The 20,243-nt window shown below is 39.2% G+C and overlaps 1 protein-coding gene across 2 annotated transcripts in view; it reads left to right on the top strand.

The window, feature by feature from the left end:
* Positions 1-675: 675 nt before the first annotated feature.
* stk32a (serine/threonine kinase 32A) overlaps positions 676-20,243 on the top strand; it is a 52,769-nt gene continuing 33,201 nt past the window's right edge. For both annotated transcript variants that reach the window (XM_041051740.1, XM_041051741.1), the window contains exons 1-3: positions 676-728; positions 2,730-2,881; positions 15,606-15,779. In XM_041051740.1, the coding sequence (XP_040907674.1) occupies positions 2,763-2,881; positions 15,606-15,779 (293 nt within the window). In that variant the 5' untranslated portion in view covers positions 676-728; positions 2,730-2,762. The remainder of the gene's footprint in view (positions 729-2,729; positions 2,882-15,605; positions 15,780-20,243) is intronic.

The raw sequence follows: 20,243 nt of genomic DNA, 5'->3' as shown, positions 1-20,243 counted from the left end.
TGGCAGAGAGGGAAAACCTTATGTCCTGGTTGTCATGGCAGCAAGAAACAAACAGCTCCATCCGGTTCCAATTGGCGATAAATGTTGCTGATAGATGGAGGAGAGTGAGAAGGGTTAGTTCTCTGCTCTGGTCTAGGTTGCGTGTGTGTGTCTGTGTGCTCGTGTGTGAGTGAGATAGAAAGAGAGTGAGACCAAGTGTGCAGAGGAGAGAATGACACAAAGGCTGGGGAGGATACAAAAAAGACAGCTAAAAATATGTCTATTGTTGAGAGGAAAAAACATGCAACGCTCATAAAAGATGCCTTTGTGCTGAGGCTTATTTCAATTCTCTGCTATATAATGTCAGTGACCTCTGGTTGCCCTGGAGACCTCCATCTGCTTCAGCCTGACTGTCACATTGTTCAAATGAGCCCAAAGCAAACCTCACAGTGAAGCTACTGTAACTGTAGTCCTGATTTCCACGTTAAAAAAGGGTGAAAATGCCTTGTTTTGTGCCTATATACATTTCTATCTACCTGTAACACATTTTCATATAATGCATATTTTCTCCTTCAGAAGCAAGCATGTATACTTCATGTATTTAAAGTTGAAATCCAAAACTTTTAAGCTACAGCGAATGTGTTTTGCATTTCATATAAGGTAACAGTTTTTTTCTACTCTTCTTTCCCACAGTCAATTTCGACCACTTCCAGATCTTGAGGGCAATAGGGAAAGGAAGTTTCGGAAAGGTAAGTTCATATAAGTGTTTTCTGTTCAGGCTGGAGAAAAAAAAAGATGTACCCATGCTACTCAGGTATTAGTTCAGTTGGAATAAGGTTTTAGCCCATTTCAGTTTCATGACAGATAGATAGCATACTAACACAGCAAAACTAGCACTGCCACACAAACTAACCCATATTCCAAAAAAAAGACAAAACAATTCACAGTTCCTAAAGCCGAAGGTGACTCCACATTACTTGTTTAGTCTGACTCCAGAACCTAAAGATACTCAGTTTGCTATCCCATTAGACATTAAAAATACAGGAAATCCTCACAATCAAGTAGTCAGTCAACTACTTGTTTTAGCCCTACACAATCCCCTTTGATTTCCTTGCAGAGACCATGTCCTCTCTCTGACAGTACAATATTATCATATACAGTCTGGTAAAGCCTTCAGGTTTAATTTGATCGACACCAACCAGCAGCATCCGTGGAAACAAATCTGGGGTGACAGCAGTCATGTCTCCTCTTGCAGATAAGCCATATAGTGAAGAATAATTCACATCAGCACTTACAGTACATGTAAGCACATATAGACCCTCACATGTACATGTATACACACAACACACACTGCATCAACACTGTCCAGCAACAGATAAGCAGACTAATCACAGTAGATGGCAAGCTGTTCAATGGGAGGAGTGATGCGATCAGGGTTTGGCTGATTAACTGTGCCAGCTGGTCCACAGATCACTCTCTTAGATAGCAGTAATCACTGGCTTATTGACGCTTATAGCACAGACAAGCAAGACTACAAATAAATATGTGGCATTACACCGCTGCATATTGAAAATACTGACTATTCTAAGACACATTGTCAAAAGGGGGTAATCATGCACAGTTTTATGTATACATGCAACAGAGCTACCCATATTGCACCAGGTGTTATGGTCTGCATTTTGCTGCATCACATCAGAGTCATACTATTTATTTCCACTGATGTAAGTGCACTAAGTGGTGTTTGAAAGCTTTTTTTTTTTGAAAGAAACGACTACATTCCCTACTGACGTGCACTTTCAATTCTAATGAATGGTAGCATGATGTGTCACCTCATTGAAACGTAAAACATACTGGTGTGAAAAGTTTAACCTCTTAAGAGAGGATTAAATTCATGATCACAGAGATTAAAGAGAAATCCTGAAGTTTCCTTCCAACCTTGTTAGATGGCCAACATTTCTGGTTATTGCAGTGATGTTACTAACACTCCATGTGTGAATGTGTCACACGCAATAAAGCTTTAGACAAACATGGGTTAAAGATGGAAAAACGCACTACTGTGCAGAACAAAACTACACTGGTTTTCAGTATATCAAACAGAATATTCAGAATTCTGTTTTAATGTGGTGAAATAATGTCACGCACACACACATTTTTAAAAGTAAACTAATTAGCAAATGATAAGGGGGCATTACACTGTTGTTTTTTTTACGCTGTTCACCCCTGGTATCAACATGCATTTTGGGTGATCCATTCAAAAGTGGACAGCTCTATGTACAGGTGTGAATGCACCAGAGACACACTGAGAACGCATCGAGATCCGATCACTCAGACCACACTCGATGAACTCCTACACTGAAAGACCCTTTTATGTGTCTTGCAACATTATTAACCAATGGAAACACAGGCCCCAAGCTTGAAAAGTCCTATACAAAAAAATGATTACTATATGAAAAAACACAGAAACATGATGCATCTGACTACTTTGGGGCTAAATTTTAAAAATCTGAATATTTTGCTGAAAAGATATGGAAAGACATATTCATCATATTTGAGCAAGATGTTATCTATCATACTGGCAGTGGGGATTAGATCACCATTTGTATGGACAATATGGTTGCAGAAAGCAATATATGACTATTTTTTTACTGCCTTGAAAATACTGAAGTATAAGAGATACACAAGCACCAAAATATTCTGGCTGCTTTGACTACTTTGCCTACTACTGCTTTACCCTTCTGCGATCTTATCAGGTCTGCATTGTGCAGAAGAAGGACACTAAGAAGATGTACGCCATGAAGTACATGAACAAGCTCAAATGCGTGGAGCGGAACGAAGTGAGAAATGTCCTGAAAGAGCTGCAGATCATGCAGAACCTTGAACATCCATTCCTGGTCAACTTTTGGTAAGCCACCATGCTTTAGCATTTAACTGTTTGAATGTGTGGTTGCATATCTTGAGGTATAAATTAGGTCTGTAAAGTTTCCTGTGAATGATATAGCAAATAACACTGGGTCATTTCTTAAAAGAGAGTTTAAGAAATTACTTTTCTTACCGAATTCACAGTCAGAGTGCCTTAAACTTAGCACTGAGTGACTCTGACACAGTGCACTTCTCCATTCCTTAAATATGTACACAAAAAGCTGCCGTGTTAAATCTTCAGCACATTATGAATGATTTCCACTTCAGCAAGTCATCTCCACAAAGACTTGTGTTTCACACTGGTTATTACATCAGCCATAATAGCCATTTGAGTGGTCCTGTCATGCACTCTGTGTCACCCGTTTGATTTTTATGGTGATTATACCCTCTCCATTAAATCAGTGAATGCACAGACATAGAAAAAGAACATCACCCTTTCACGCAGTCTTGGCTTGAGTCTGCAGATGCATGCAGAAAGGTGTTGGCCAGTGAAGAACACCCACAAGTCTGGAGCTACATCTTCTCACCCTTTGAAGTTGCTAAAAGGAAAATGTAGTTTGCTCACTGATCCAAGCTCAGCTTTTATGGACACAACTCTCCTCTCTTGGCAGCTTCTTGTTTGCCTCACCACATCTGGGGGCTGATGAAGTCCTTTCCTCCACACATTATAAACTGATTCAAACTGAGTGCTAAACTAAGATGACTCATCAGGTACTTTTAAGAAACTCATTCATCATAATTTTAAAGCCCCAGCTTATTGAGCACCAGGAATCGTAGTTTGGAGAGGCCTGATAAGTATGGCTTGTTAACTTTCCATCTAAAAGGCATCATTAATTCTTGATAAGAAATCCCACTCTGCAGTGTTTGAGAGGAAGCCACCCTGATTTTCTGTCAAGCAGAACGGCAGAGAGGAGGGGAGGTCTGTCGTCCAAACACAGCCAAAGTCCCTGCAGTCCAGTTTTTAAATATAAAAGCATATTTATGTTATTTATTTATTAATAGCATTATGTATTATTCCACTCTTTGATTTACAGGTTTGGTTTCCCTTTTTGAGTTTTTTATTGTTCCCTATGAAAACACTGAAAATCTGAACAATTAAATTAGACAATTTGACTTGTGGCAGCAATGCTCTCCATTTAGGTTTTTTCTCCCTCTACCCTTGATCCTCTGTCCTACATTTCCTCTCTTCACCTCGTTCAATCTTTTTTCATTTCAATTCTACATATTTCTGAAAGCACTACTCTGGCAGAAGCTAGCTGTCTTTTAATTTCTAAAATTGAGAGAAACAAAACTAAATCCTCCCACGGTGGGAATGAATAAGTAGAGAGACAGAAGCACATTAAAAAAGGGAGGGGGGGTAGGGAAGGACAGAAAGGCGCAGGAAAAAGGGAGAATAGCCACAGAGTAGAGAGCAGAGGTAGAGAAGGAAAACAAGAGCTGAATAGAGAGAAGTGCAGCATACCGACTCATCAGACAAACAATGCCAGTGCTTGCTTTCTTGCTTGATTGCCTGCTGTGTTGGACAAAAAAAAAAGAGGTTGGAAGTTAATGCTTTTGGCAGCGTAAACCCCCCTGGGTGGGGGTGATTTCCTCTGGAGATGTGCTTCGGTCAGCGCTGTGCCCACTCGCCCACCCTCTCTCTCTTTCTGTCTCTCTCGCTGTTGTTGAGTTGGCGTAAGTTATGATTGTCCTGAGGTAAGCGCTCAAGGTCAGAGACGGGAGAGATTACCTGCAGGCATATGAACTGCTCTGAGCCAGCAACATGCAGAAAACCAAGCTTTATTTTTCCTCTGTCCCCTGCCCTGTCTTCTCATCTTCTTCTGTCCTCTTTTCATTCACCTCTTCTTCATCTTCTCTCACCTTCCTTTTTTTTTTGCCTCCTCTCCCCTCACCACCTGCTTCATCTCCTTTTCTTTCCTCTTGCTGTCACTGCACTTGCTACTGGGCATGACCTCAGGCGTCTGAGCACAGTGTGCAGCCAAGCAACAATGGAACACTTGGAAGACAGGAGCAAAAAAACATATCAACCCCTGAACCAATTACTTTCCTTCCATGCAAACTATTAAGGATAATAGTACTTATTTTGAAGAATCTTAACCTTGGGCATCAAGTCTATGGTACGGTCAGTTTAGTGATGTGCCAGCACTGATTGGGCAGTCTGTTGTGCCTGCACTGCACTAAGTCCTACTGTGTAAGGGGAGCCCTTACTGGCAATGCACTGCTTTGACACAAGGGCCAGGGATCCGCTCACACAGATTCAGAGACAGACAGAGAGGAGGGGAAGGGAGATGGCAGCCAGCATTAGATGCAGCTGTATTCACTTTTCAATCTTGCTGCCTCTTTAAAAGCAGATTTTGCAGTTGATTTGTTTGTTGATGGAGGAAATGTCACAGAGGAAGAACTTCTCCAAACTACCTGCTTGCTGTGCGGTGTGATGGATGTGTTGAGCACAGGCTGTGTAATGTGTTCCTTGTGAGCAATACGTTTGTTCAGGGCGTCAAGCAGAGGGAAAACAGGTGTGCAGCAAAATTTCCCCACACTGCAAATAATGTCCTTTGTTAACTTAGTGGCTTGTTTTTATGTTCCAGAAATGGTATTACAACATCACCTAGTAAAACTGTTTGCATCTTGAGGGAGACAACTGCATCTTTATACGTTCCCATACAATTTACAAAGATATTTTAGAACTGCAATCCTCTGTGGAGTGCTTTGAGTCCTTCAGTTCCTCAAAATTCAGTCTGTTGAGCTGCAAAATTTTTGGAAAGTGAAGGCTCAAAATGAAAAAAAAGATGAACTAGTGTTAGAACATGTTATTCAAAATAATTTCATGCAAATTTCAATGTTTGATACCACCTAAAAAGACTGGCTAGGATTTAAGAAGTTACATCATCACAAATCTTCAATATGTGTTCTGTTTTCCTTCACCAGCTTGGCCACAGAATGCTAATGTTCACTGGCAACTTTGTTTGACTGTATGGTTAAGATTTCACAACTAAACCAGCTTTAAACAAAGTCTATAGGACAGTTCATTCTATGACATCCTCCATGTCTAACCTCTATAACAAAAGGCAGCTATGATGTAACATACTAATGTAGAAATAAAGTAATTGCGTAACTGTCAAAGGAAAAGAAGCGGTACATTAGCAAAAGTCTGAAACATTGTGGAGTAAAAGCTTCACTTGCTTCAGGGAGACACTCTTTTGCTCTTTTGCTTTTTGTTATGTAATCTTACTAATGCATTTCATCTCAATGCAGAGCAAGATATCCTTCAGTGTTACTCCCCATTCATGTGCATTGTTTCCTTTACAAACCCAAACAGTGATGACATAATATCCCAAAAAAGGCAACGATGAGTATTCCTCCAAGCAACCTAATATAAAAGCCCTAGTGCACGAGATATATTGCATTGTACAGGCACAAGAGTCTGCTTAGATATAAGCTACATTTTGAATGAATGGAAGGAGCGAAGATAAGCTCAATTCCAGACTCAAACATTATAAGTAAGCAATAGTTAGATCTGCTTGCACCCAAGGTACAAATCCTTGCGTATGTGCAAAATGTGCACATTCTCATTTTACTTTTAACACTGCAGGCATTGCTGAACACTAGAAAGCGGCATGTCAAGTATCTGGCCTGATGTCAAGGTGACCTGGTGAAATGCAAGATTACAGAATCACGGGTGGTAAGAATAAAACAATATCCCGATCAAGTACTCAGCCTAAATGTTACTTTGTGGAAGTAAAAATTTAAGTGGAAAGATTTGTTTAAGTAAAAGCACAAAGTAGTTACATATATGCTCTCTTGCTAAGACTTCACTCAATAACAGTGGAATTTTAGCGTTATATTTAACATGTGACTACATTAAACTCCCATGTGCTTTGTTGTAAAGGATGTGTGTATGTATTTTCGCATGAGAATGCATGCAAGCATGTGTGCCCAGGGAGAATTAGACACATAATGATAGGAGCTGTCAGTCAAAAGGAGGTGTTTGGAGATGGGGTGGGAGGGAGGTCAGATGGCTGTCAGCATCGATCCAACATGTCACAGTCTGAGCGGCTGGCCGCCTGTGTCCATTTCAGCAAGGGGCTTTCGCCAGTTGGCGTGTATGTGTGTTTGTGTGTGTGTGTGTGCATGCGTGGATGGGCAGTATGTATGTCTAATCACTGTAATTGCAACACCTTGAGCTGAACAACAAAGTCATGATTAGCCTTTTTACCTCTGAGAGTCACTGATGTGGTTTTTATGCTGTGGGAATTTGATAGATAGATGTTGATTAACAAAAATGGCTTGACAGTTTAGACTGAAGAGGTTTCGTTCACTTACTTAAAGTAACTTACTTAAAGTAACTTACATAAAGACGTTCAGGTTATCCCTCTAGGAATATAGCCAATATTGCAATTACTTTTATAGAAGGAAAAGAAGTGTTTATTTAGGCACACACTGTAATATAATTAAACAATTTGATTTTTTTTGCTGAATGTTGCAGTATGAAGACCTGTCTCTCTTGATTTAAGGGCCATAATCTACTTGAAACAGGAATAATTTATTTTAAGAAACACAAATCTAACCAAATTTGGAAATTATAGCAGGTTTAGTACTGTTTTGTTTAACTGCATGGCTTCACATGTCAAAACTGTTACCTTTGAAAGAGAGAAAGGAAGACTATTTGTAAAGACACGTAACCATTAGCCTCTGAGCCCCCGTGGTTTCTGGAGACTTCCATTACTGATGTGGCCTGAGGTGCCTCTGCCTCTAAAAGCTCCATGCAAGATGCTCTCCCATCAGACCGACTGCCTGGAGGCCACCAAGGGGTCACATTGAAATGCATGTGTATCAGAGCAGAGACAGACACCAAAAGGAAGTCAGAATGAGAAGGAGAAAAAGACGGAGGGGGCGCGACAAAAGTACATGCAGGGAGAACATGCAGGCTAGGGAGAACGCAGGCTTGATGTCAGGAAGGCTGATGAAAAATCGGCACCATTTCAACATAATGTACAGGTGCTAATCTGCAGCCTGAATGCTGTTCTCTGCTCTCTACCAAAAATGCTGGTCGAGGCATCAAGCAACAGCTGCTAATGGATTCTTGAGAGCTTGTTCTTTCTATTCTGTCGCTGTCTTTTTCAGCCCACAGCAGCTGCAAAATACATAATAATAAATATTCTCACTGGTGCACAGTGAACAGTGATTATTTTCGACTCCATACTTGTAAATCTATTGCCAGTTCTTTCTTCCTTTTACTTTCTATGGTTATTATTTTTTGCTTGGATAATGTAGTGGATAATGTTCTTTATTAGTTATAAAGGCAATGAAACATTTCGTATGCTGCTAATAACAATGTAAAACACAGGCCATAAAACCCTCACAAAAGCTTGTATGTTTTTCATGTGCATAACGCGGCTGTGGAAAACTAGTATGCCACCATATGCTGGTAATCTGGGTATCAGTTGTTCATTCTTAATGCTTAATTATCATGTGTGTTCAAAGAAAAGTGAATGACACCAACAAAGTGTTAATTGGATCCCTTGGTCACAGCTGCTCAATGATGCCACTATTTTGCTGCCTTACTTTCTTTTTTGTCTTTTTTTAAACTTATTTCTCAGGAGGTGAGTTCTCAAATGATTATAAAAGACTGTTTTCAGTTACATTTTCAACATCTAACTATAAATGCCAATTCACACTTTAAATATGAAACAGGCTCTTTTAAATCATATTAGTCATACAAGTAGTCCCGTTAATGGTAACTTGGGTAACTTTTGTGACCCAGAGCATACCTGTGACGAACAACTTAATGAGTACCATTTCTAATTCATTTTGACAGCAGTGGCAGGAAGCCAGAGGAGACTTCATTCATATTCAAGCACCTTCTAAGTACCATGTCACCATGTCAGAGAGAGAGACAGAGAGAGAGCAGACTTGGTTCTAGAAGAAAGGTGCTTTTATTGTCATAGGAGACCAATTTACACTCTAAGTAGAGTGGAGATATTGCTGGAAAAGCGTAAAATAGAAAGCTCAATTAGCACCAGGTCAGTCAGCCCCAGAGGGATGTTGTTGATTTGCAGCTTTAATACCTAACACACTGGATGTATTGCAAAAGAAACATTTATCAAGTGCAATAATGTGCACTTATGCAGATAATCAAGTGCTGAAACAGTAAAAAAGAAAAAGTTGACTTTGTGCCATGTATCTGCAGAATACAAATTTCAGTGGAATCTGTACTATATATGTGTTTTTACTTGTGTACAAGTCATTGCATATGTGGAGGTTTATGCCTGTGAGTAAGTACGTTATTATTTGGGAATTCATTAAAACAAGATTTCAGCAGTTGTAATATTAAGAAAAAGGCTGCTGGGTGGCAGTAAGTATATTTGGGTGTGTCTGCACCTGTAACAACCATACCAGGCTATTGGCCTTCTTTATGGCACCTTTGTTCCAGACCAACCATGTGAGAGAATGCAGTGAGTCAGTCAGCCTTGTTTGCTTAGAAGACATAACGCACCCCCCCAGCTCTCCACCACCTTGGCTTTCTGAAGCAAAGACTTGTGGGACAGAAAACACGGGATCCTCAGCCAAGCATGACAGCTGGTTTTCTGCTCGATTAAACTGGTTTCATGGAGGTCTCGAGTGTAAAATCCATTGACTTGATGGACTTTGTGCCCCTCTTTAATACCGACCCAACCTCCTCACCTACGTTGTGAAAAGTCTGTCAATTAATATTCTAAAGAGAAGTTGATCCAAATGCTGTTAGATTACATTTCTTTTCTTACAACCCAATGAGGTGGGTTTTCCAAAGTGAAAAAATTTGTAGTTTACAGAAAGTGATCCATTAAGCACCAGCAGCAGTTTGGCATCGCTGAGAAGTGATTTTTGGTCAGTGCAGAGCAACAAAGAGCAAATGGCAATCAAATCATAGGTAAAGCTTAGGTGTGTCCTGATAAAGTTTTTTTGGCCCCAAATTTCAATCCAAATCTTTAATACAGGATATAAATACTGGCTGGATTTCTGGACCCTGCTTTATTTTAGCAGGTACCAATCCACTGAAATGATGAAATAACCAAATAATAACATGATTAAATTGTAAATAATCAATACCAATAATTAACAAAATAATAATTACCAAATCAATACAAGTAATTCATGAAGAAAGAGGAATAGTTGAACTAAGTATAAATAAACTAACCATGATAAAGTTGAAGATTAAAGCCCCGAAAATTCAATGAATTCACTACATGAGAGTAAATTGTCTCATTGTATCCATTACAAACAACAGTAATTAAATAAATGAACTGCTGTATCCTTGGAAGAAGCCAGTGTTTCTCTGCCAAGAAAAAGAGCAATTAAATTCAAGTTTGTGTCTCCTAAATGCTTGTGACAGCAGCCACTTGGATTCCTTATCACCTTAGCTAACTCTGCTGGATTCAAGGTATTCACTCTTAAAAGTGTAAATACCTTGAACCCATCAGATGTTTGAGTGTGTGTGTGTGTGTGTAACAGATTGAGGGTGTTAGAGAGACAATGAGGTAAATGAAAGGAGAGAAAAAGAGTGAGAGAAACAGGCCAGGAAAGAGAATGAGCGACAAAGACACTTAATCAGATGATGAATAGACTAGGGGTAAAATTGAGTCCATCCAGCAAACACAGACTGCTGTCTAGCTCATACTTTAAACCACTGAAAAGCTTGTTCCCCTTGTCTGTGTTTACAGTTTTTAGCTAGCCTCATTTTTAGCTTTGCTTAACACATTTTGGGTCATGAATATTTCACACACATTCTGCTTAGCTTTTTTTTTTTTTTTTAATGCACACTTTTTTGCATGCTTGGTCTCACAATATTGCACTTAATGAACTTGATGAATGTTTATTTCCTGTATCAAGCTTTTCCCCTTGACAGTATTTTTTATAATGTTTTCTCTACTGGCCATACAAGCACTTTACAGTTATTTCTATTCTACAATGAAAGCTTCAGTCATGTAACAAGAGTTTCCATTTGCGACTGAGGAGTTCTTCACGTACCCATGCACGTCCACAGAAACAGAGCAGGATGATTGTGGAGAAATATTTTGACCATCTGTGAACTCAGTCAGATTTGTGTCAGTCCCGAAACCTACAAATCCTCTATCAAAGTGAAGCTTTGCTTTGATATTTAAGAGAATGTGATGTTAATATGACGCCTGTTTGATCTGTGCTTCCTCTCTCTCTGTGCCGGACTCAAGTGTTGTATCATTTTCCAACACACACACACACACACTCTCTCTCTTTCATATGTATGCACACACCCAAGCACACACACGCTGATACCCACTCTCGTCACTTCAGTTATCAGTCCCTTACATCTAACGGCAGCAGCTGGAACTTTGATATTTTCCAGATTCAAGTCTTTGTAAACTCCCCACGGAAGCCCACTCTTCCCAGTATGTGTTTCTTTTAAGCAATTTTGTCTCCTTATTCATGAGGCTTCAGCTGACATTTTTGCTTTAAAAAATGCATAATTGATAGGATTTAACATATTACACAAGCAAGGATACAAAAATTGAAAATTTTATGAACACGCTTTTCAGTCCAGGCAATAAGTAATCATACTTAAGCACATGGATACATATACGGATACATATACAGACACAGACACAGACACACACACACACACACACACACACACACACACACATATCTCAATGTAGGAACTTTGGATATAAGAACATTAGAGTCACATGGGAATGGGAAGTCAAACACATGGACACGGACATTACTCTTGTATATGCACAGTTTTACGCAGTCATGTTCAGTTGATTTTTATGTGCTTCATACATGACTTGTGCAATGCTATAATCCATCAGATCATTACATTTTAGTGTTTGCAGTTTTATTATAATGGTATTCTTTAATGATCTGATCTGGTGATAATTCTTATGACTAAGCAGTACTTATACAGAGCAGTTGATTTTGATGCTTTTGATTTTGCTTTCTGGCATTCAGTAAATTCATCAAGAATGGCACCCATAGATGCTTCCAATGTCTTTATTATTTCCTCTTATTTTAACATCTGTAATAACTACACAATTTCACAAACTGTTTTACTTACACAGGGATAACTTACTGATTTCTTTACTAATTTCACTTCTCTTTTATCTGTACCCAGCACACTATTTAAAATCTCTGCTCCTGTTATGTGGTTCCCCACACACATACATACAAACTTTGCCAAAAACTCTGGAGAACTCTGGTGTCTGTAGGTGTATTAAGTCATTGCTGCTCATATGAGTGACTGATAACATTGCTGCTGATCCTCATCCATTGAGCTGTACTGTATTATACACTTTAAGTGGGCAGACCTGGCCTTTTCTCACTTCTTTTTATGCCTCTGCACCAGCAACAGTTGTGGCCAGAGGCATTATGTTGTCGGGTTGTCCATCCATCCGCCTGTCCATCCCATTCTCGAGAGCGCAATGAGGGAACGCCTTGAGGGAATTTCTTTAAATTTGGCACAGATGTACACTTGGACTCAAGGATGAATTGATGAGAATTTGGTGGTCAATGGTCAAAGGTCAAGGTCACTGTGACCAGACAAAACATATTGTTGACCATGACCCAAGAATTCATATGCAAATTATGGCAAAATTTCACACAAATGTCTCACAGGATAAAATGATGAAGTGATGACATTTTATATCCAAAAGTCAAAGGTCAACTTCACTGCACCTACATCATAAAGTTCTGCAAAAACACTTTTGCAGAACTTTAGGGCAGATTGTGACCATATTTATGCGCAGGCATACAACCACAAGGCAGTATTTCTTGTTTTCCTTAAAACTGATATTGATTAGTAGATAATTGTTTACTGATGTGCTGCAATGTAATTTTTGTTAGTGCAAATTTTTTTTATAACAGCACATAACATTTAATGATGCATGCACGTTTTCACTGAAATATGGAGTTGAGAAAGAAGGACAGTACTGTGCGAGTGTGTACGCGCGCACGCATCTTCATGCGACTCTTTGTGACTTTGGCAAATGTGTGTGCGTATTTAGGACGGGCATCTCGCAGATAGTCTTTCCACACTCTGAGGCAATCAGATGTTAAGTGGTCTCAGCATTATCTGAGCCTTAGCAGACAAGTTGGAGTCAGCTCAATCAATTCCCATCCATCCAGCGCAGAAAAGCACTAACTCCAGTTTATTGGAGAAGGGCCCCGAGGAAGGGACTTCACCAACGTGGCAAAAAACTGCACACGGTCATTTAGTTTGAGCCAAGATGATGGTCTTTACCTGCCAGTAGAAACCCCTAGGCAACAATCAAAATTCTCAGAAGTTCTTGGTGAAATTGTAGCCTCTTTGTCTCAGATCAGGAATATACTGAAGGACTTAAGAAGGGCGATAATGTTCTCCAAATTTATGGAAGATCTGAAGTTGCAGATGTAGAACATTGTGTTGCACAAAGTACACTGGGCAACGCTTTCGGCGAGCCAGGAAATTTGGGCTGCTGGAATCTTTTTCATATTATTTTTGCATAAATTTGTTTCTTGTGAGAGAGAAACTAATTAGCTCATTGTTTGAGGGGGGTGGGGGGTGGTTGCAGTAGCCCCAGTAGGATGCTCAACATGTAAAATCACTGATGATTTGTGCAACAGCTTCTTAAATGGCAATGCAGCAGGCGGCATGCTGATATAGGCTTGCTCTGCATGCCAGTGCTTGATTGATGGATGAATTGATGAATGACTACAAGTTGCATTTCCACAAAACATCCTTCTCATACAAATGCATACAAATGGAAGACTGAAGCATACACAAATAAAAGGAACAGTATGTACTAAACAAAACATAAAAAGCACGATTGAGCAAACACACAAAAACATGAAATAATTCATATCAGATGTTACTTCCCTCATTAAAAAGAAAGTAACCTTTTGTGTGACTTTGGAACTTTCCACATAAGCAGACAGTTTAGTTTTCCCTGCCAAATCTTTAGACTGCACACAGACATAAAGATTATTTAATAGGTGCTATAGTCTGCTTTAATGAAATGTCACCAGTCTGATGGAAAAACCTTCTCGCCCTAAAGAGAGAGACAGGCAGGACGGACAGAGCCATCTGAGAAGACAATGTTGCTGAGTAGGTGCAGATTTTTGCTAAATTATTGAGGCATAATTAAAGATTTTCATACTGCCAGAGTTGATGGGATAGGAAACATAGAATTGCTCAATGCCACTTCAAACTTCACTTCACATAATGTTAAAAAAAAAAAAAAAAGGCTGGAATAATCTGTTTGTTAGGGTTAGGGTTAGGATCACTAATGTAATCAGAGCAGAGATTATGTTCTCTGTGGTGACTGTCCTCATTTGCTTTTTGCTCTTTGGTACGCAACACAATATTTTGGTGCCAAATGTACAGTTTCGCTCCTCTGTCCTTCAAAATTTGCACTGATGAAATCATCATTAATATTATTATTATTATTATTATTGTTTTTGTTGGTGTTGTTGTTATTAATAATAATAAGGAGAATGTAATATTACTAATAATAAATGCAGGCATGAAACCTTACTTATGTAGTTCTAAAATTAAAAAAAATGTTTCTGCAGGCATAAAAATATTCATAATAAGTTTTTAAAAAGGAAAGTGGGAGAAAAAACCTACACAGAAAAAAAGAAGAGACAAATGGCGAAGAATAAAAGATTTTTTTTTCATTTTTACACACTTTGCAAAGACTACATCCTGTCAAGCTGTGGTTTTAGTCTTTTCAAGCTGTCAAAAATGTGTTCAATGGAACACTGATACCTGTCGCACCTGTGTTCAAACTATCATAACCACCTCTGTATAAGATAATAAAGGATTTTCTTAGTCTTCAATACATGATAATGAGCAATGCTTCAAGCATGACTCAGCCAATGTGTAGGAGCTCCCCCTGCAAATTGAAGGAGTGTGATGAGTGTTTTCCTTCTGCTTGGTTTATGTTATAAAGAGCAGAGCAGCATCTACCCTCAAAGACCCCAGCAGGCTCCAGAGATTGTGTTTTCAGACATCATGGGGTTGAAATGCTGATGGCTAATTTAGTGTCATTTGTTCTTCTCAAAACCTTTTGTACTGAGGTATTTACTGTCTTATAAAGGCTGATTTGCCTGAGGAGCACTAGGCTGACATGAGCTCAGTTTGCACTTATCATCCTCTTTTATTACTAATGGGTAAAAAAGTTGAATTGTCAATGTTACAGCAGTCCAGAGTCAGAGAAAAAAACTGCTCAGCTAGATAACCTACATTTCTCTAGTATGGTTTCCCACATCTTAAAATAAAAAGGGTTTTATGCTATTTTCATCATTTGGGATCCCTTCTTGTACACTGCTTTATGGTAAATATGTGATTCTTCTTTGTGGCTGTCACTCTTGGAATCTTCCCCTCCCTCTGTCACTTCTTATTCTCATCCCTCATTTCCCTCCTCTGCCGCTTCTCCTGCAACTTCCACATCTCCATATTTACCTTCCGTTCAAACCTCCCCCTCTGCTGACCAACTGTTTTTTCCTCATTTCTCATCCTTTCCATTACCACTGTTATTTCCACTTTCATCTCCGATTTCTTCTGCCCCCCAATTCTGATTGCATTACTCTCTCTTCCTTCTACCGCCCTTGTGTGCATCTACCCGAATCCCCTCCATCGTCTCTTTTCCAAATCTCCCTGCACCCCCAATCTGGCCTTGTCACTCCTCACTCCTGCCAACTTTCCTCTATAGGTATTCCTTCCAGGATGAGGAGGACATGTTTATGGTGGTGGACTTGCTCCTGGGCGGAGACCTGCGCTACCACCTCCAACAGAACGTCCACTTCTCAGAGAGCACCGTCAAACTCTACATCTGTGAATTGGCCCTGGCTCTGGGATACCTCCGCAGCAAGCGCATCATACACAGGTGAGACATTTTTTCATAATTTCCCTTCTCTGAACTTTTTTGTAGCTTAATATATTATTATTTATTTAATAACCTTTCACTAATGCAGCAAACGGCTCCCTGTTTTTAAACAAAGCATATGAGAGAAATAGTCTGTCTGCCCCATTATTTCTCTTCCTGCTACAGTATGTGTTCCCCTTCTCTCTCTCTCCTGTGTTTTTCCACCACCACCACCAGTTTCAACATCATGCACCCCTGTGTTCTTTTCTCCTTGCCTGTCCACTTACATATTATTTTCTAATATGACTGCTCCACCGCTGTGCAGAAAGGTCAAGCTGTCTTGACATGAAGGTCACACCTGACACAACAGTTTACCCTGAGCTGCAGACTATGGCCGTCACGGAATGCACCAGTTCATATGCTGCTGTGTCGATGCCTTATCTAATTTGTAAAATGCAGGTTAAGTGCTTTTTAGGCAGAAATATCTGCTGCTATGGCAGAGCCACAGACTTGCAAGGCCAAGAAAGACATGGCTACAGCCCAGTGTTATTATATTAAGTTGTTGAGTGACTCAAAGAGCTTGTTGAGTTGACTCAAAGAGCTTGGGATATCCTGTGAAAAGCCACTGGTGCTGTCAGTGAAAGTCAAAAACTGCTCCTCTTTTTGCTTTCATTCAACACATTCATTGCTTTTTTCCCCAGTCCAGGTGGTGCGTCATTGTTAGACTGCAAACAAGTGAAACAGAGGTCGTCAGTGATGGTGGTTGTGCAAAGCACTGGATTTTAACTCCAGAGTCTAGGATTTGGGTCTAATGTCCCATGTCATGTTAAAACAGCTTCTCAAGTAGTGGATTTATTTATTACAGTGGCCTTTATTTCAAACAGGCTTGCATCAGATAATTTTATTCCTAATGTCATCCTATTTTCTTGTTTGTGTAAACTTTTCCTTAATCTTAATGAAATGCTTTAGGTTTCCCCAACATAACCATAAAATCACGCCTTGTTTACCAGGGGTGTATTCTATGGAGAGGGGAAAAAAGCAAGCAAATGCACTGATACAAAACAGAACCTGGGTGGAGTTACGTTTCTTACAAAATGTATTTGCTGATGCAATTTGTGATCATTTATAGGACACTGTTAGACCAAAAACCACTTACTTCGACCACTGCAGGCTACCAAAACACAACATAATATCTATTTTTTGCCTTTTAATGACTCTTAAAGTACTGTGAGTGCATGCATTTTTAGCTTGGACAACCCGAGTAGTGCACGAGTAGTGCTTTTCTCCAATCTCTGAGGCACTGTCCATATTCCATCCGCTGCTTAGACTTACTCCTCCACTCTGGTGACTGAGCAAAGAGGAAAACATAGAAAGAGAGGTCTTACCAAATCGTGACTAACAAGATACATCACTGCAGAACACTAAGTTATCAACACCCCCTGATAACAAATTACACCATTTAACTTAAGGTTGACTACTTGTCCATGCTCTTAGACCTCCACAGGAAAGAGAAAGAGAAATAAATGGGATAGATTATTAATTTGCTTATTCACTCAGTCCATAGAGGGATATGAATATTTAAATTATGTTTTCTATTTTAGAGCTGGAGAGGACAGACTTGCCACTTGATGTGCAGGTGTTGGGGGCGTTTGTTTAGACGGAATCAACATCTTTTCAATCTGCATTCATTAGCTTCAAATAGGAAGAGGAGCTGAAAGTAACTCTCAGCTCATCTCTATGGAAATTGAATATATAATTTCCTTCCTCAGACACGGACGTGCTGACTTTGGTGCAGCTAGTGAATGCACTTAATGCCCTGAGAATGTGTGTGTGTGTGTGTATGCACCTGTATGCGTGTGTATATGCAGGATGTACATATTCTTGTTCCATTGGTCTTTCATGATTTTGATGATAATGAGGGGAGTAATGATAATAACATTAATCTCATGCAACCTGATGATGGTAATTATGTTATTTGCAAGTTTGATCATGGCTATGACAGAATATGGTTGACAGTCGTTTGGTTCAGGATGATGGCAAGATGTCCACATTAGTTGAGCTAGGCTTTACTTATTCAAGAAGTGTCAGTGAGATAAAGATCTCCTTTGAAAGAGAGACTTGAGAACAAATTCTTAAGTAGATCAATGCAGAACTGAATTGATTACATTTCTGCTGATGGCATGGGTTAGGATGAGGACCATCAGTCTGTGCTCTTGTGAAGTGCATGCATGTTGAGCATTTACAACAATCTTCAATCAAATTAATAATAAGACGTCAGGGGGTCATTAAAAGCAGACTGCAATCAGGAGAGGGGCTTGTTTGTGGTGGAGACCATGGCATAAATGACAGTATCATCGGCATAAAAACTGACATGGCTTCATTTATGTTAACAGTAAATAGCAGGGGCCCAAATATTTATCCCAGAGGGAAAGCTTTATCAACCATGTTTAGATATCATGGTTGAGAACAGGGTAAAGATATGGAAGTTTCCTGTAACTATATTGGGATCTATAATAACACAGCGGCAATGACAATAACAGACATCTCTGTGTTTAGCACTGTTAATTATTTTCAATAATTAGCTCTTGCACTGTATGCAACTGAATGACAAATATGAACAATCTCAGGGGAGTGAGAGGGGTTAACAACATGAGTTCAGCTCATCTTGAAGGAGTCTGGACGGAAAATAAAAGAGGGCAGCGTCATAATGGGATATACAGGAGCCTCTGAGCATATGATGCAAGAGGAAATTAATTTAATTCCTCCATGTAATCAAGTGGAAAGGGATTTCACATGAAACCTAAAAAGTAGGGAAAAAAAACTTTGAAAGTGTTTATAATGTCTGGGGCATGTTAATGTTGGAGATAAAGTTATACACCAAGATAATTAAAAAGTTAAATGATAATTTAGGTCTATTACAACTTGGGTCTAATTTTTATTGTTTTATCCATTATTTTTATTGGTTATGACACCATATTCTCAGCAAAGTAATTGTTGAGATTTGGGAGCACTGCAGAATCATTACAATGAAGTGTGAAAACTTATGTCAGACTATCTAAACGAATTCATTTAGAGGTACAACTGAAAGAGAGAGCATCTGAAATGTGGGTGGTCATCACTCATTTCACAAGAAAACTGTGCACACAGTTATAGCAAGCATGGGAAGCCACAATTAAAGCAGGTAGTCAGTCTGTAAACAGTTTGGATAAGAATTTCTAATAAATTGCCATGTTTTCTCTCTGGCTACGCTGGGGGTCAGTTCAAAACTTGTATAAATGTTTGACTGCTCATGTTTCATGCTCTCACAGATTTCTTTTTTAAACATTCTGCAATATTCAAAGATCTAAGCAATTAGTAGGGTTATGCTTTAAATTATATATATATTTTTTCTCTTACTTAACTAAGAAAGAAAAAGAGACTGTTAAACTTCTTATCACAAGTTGAAAACTTAACCCATTTTTCCATGGATACCTTCCACCACACACTATGTAACCATGAAATTACTTTTATACATAATAAGCTGCAGCATCAAATACATTTTGTAGGTAATGTAATCGTTCACTTTTAGAGGCAACTTTTTTCTTTTGTTTTTTCCATGAATGAAGCCACACAGTTATTAAAAGCAACAGATTCACATGGCAGTGGTTGGAGTGGATAGTGGGTGTACAAAGCGCACGACTGTCACACCAGGGACTGTACTTAGTTGCCCCACATGCACAGTGCTGTCCGTGGGACTGTGGATGCAACAAAAGCACTTGAGTCATGAGTTGGGTAAGACTGTAGTTTTGGATAAATTTAGATAAACACATTTTGTCTGAAATCATTGTGAACTTTTTTTCTGCATTAAACCAGACAACGATCTTTCCTTAACCTTAACCAAGTGCTGAGTGAGTAAACATAACCATAGGGAAGTTGAATAGCCAAATGGATATTATATTTATAAGACTGGATACTGTGGCAGAAAACAAATACGTCTGTCTGGGATTGCAGTTACATTTCCTATAAAACATATTTACTGCTGCAGTTTAGTTGTGCATAAAAGTAATTTCTAGGATTTGCATTTTATGTCAACCCAATCCTTTTCTAGTCTTGTCTAAATAAGCATTTTGTGGTGGGGAAAATATATTTTTGCGACTGGAGTATGTAATTGCATTTTGAGACATCATGCTCAGAATATGATCAACCTCAGGGGTGTCATATATCTGGTTCAATGCAATTCAGCGTTGGTTAGTCAGTGTTTTTAACCCTGAACTCTCTGAGGAGCTTGAATTACTAACAACAGAATGAGTCTCAATTAGATGACATCTTCAGAGACTTGATGAGTCTCTCCAAACAAGTGGAAAGATAAATGGCAAATGTGTGACACCGGAAGGTGTGTGTGTGTGTGTTTTGTGGTTGTGGGGGTTGTGCATAGGTTTACCTCACCACAGCCCCTTTGACATCAACACCACTTATCTCTGGCTGAATCCTCAGGTGCATTTTAGT

This window comes from Toxotes jaculatrix, chromosome 12, assembly GCF_017976425.1.
Source record: "Toxotes jaculatrix isolate fToxJac2 chromosome 12, fToxJac2.pri, whole genome shotgun sequence".
Lineage (NCBI taxonomy): Eukaryota > Metazoa > Chordata > Actinopteri > Toxotidae > Toxotes > Toxotes jaculatrix.
This window is presented reverse-complemented; position numbering and strand designations above follow the sequence as displayed.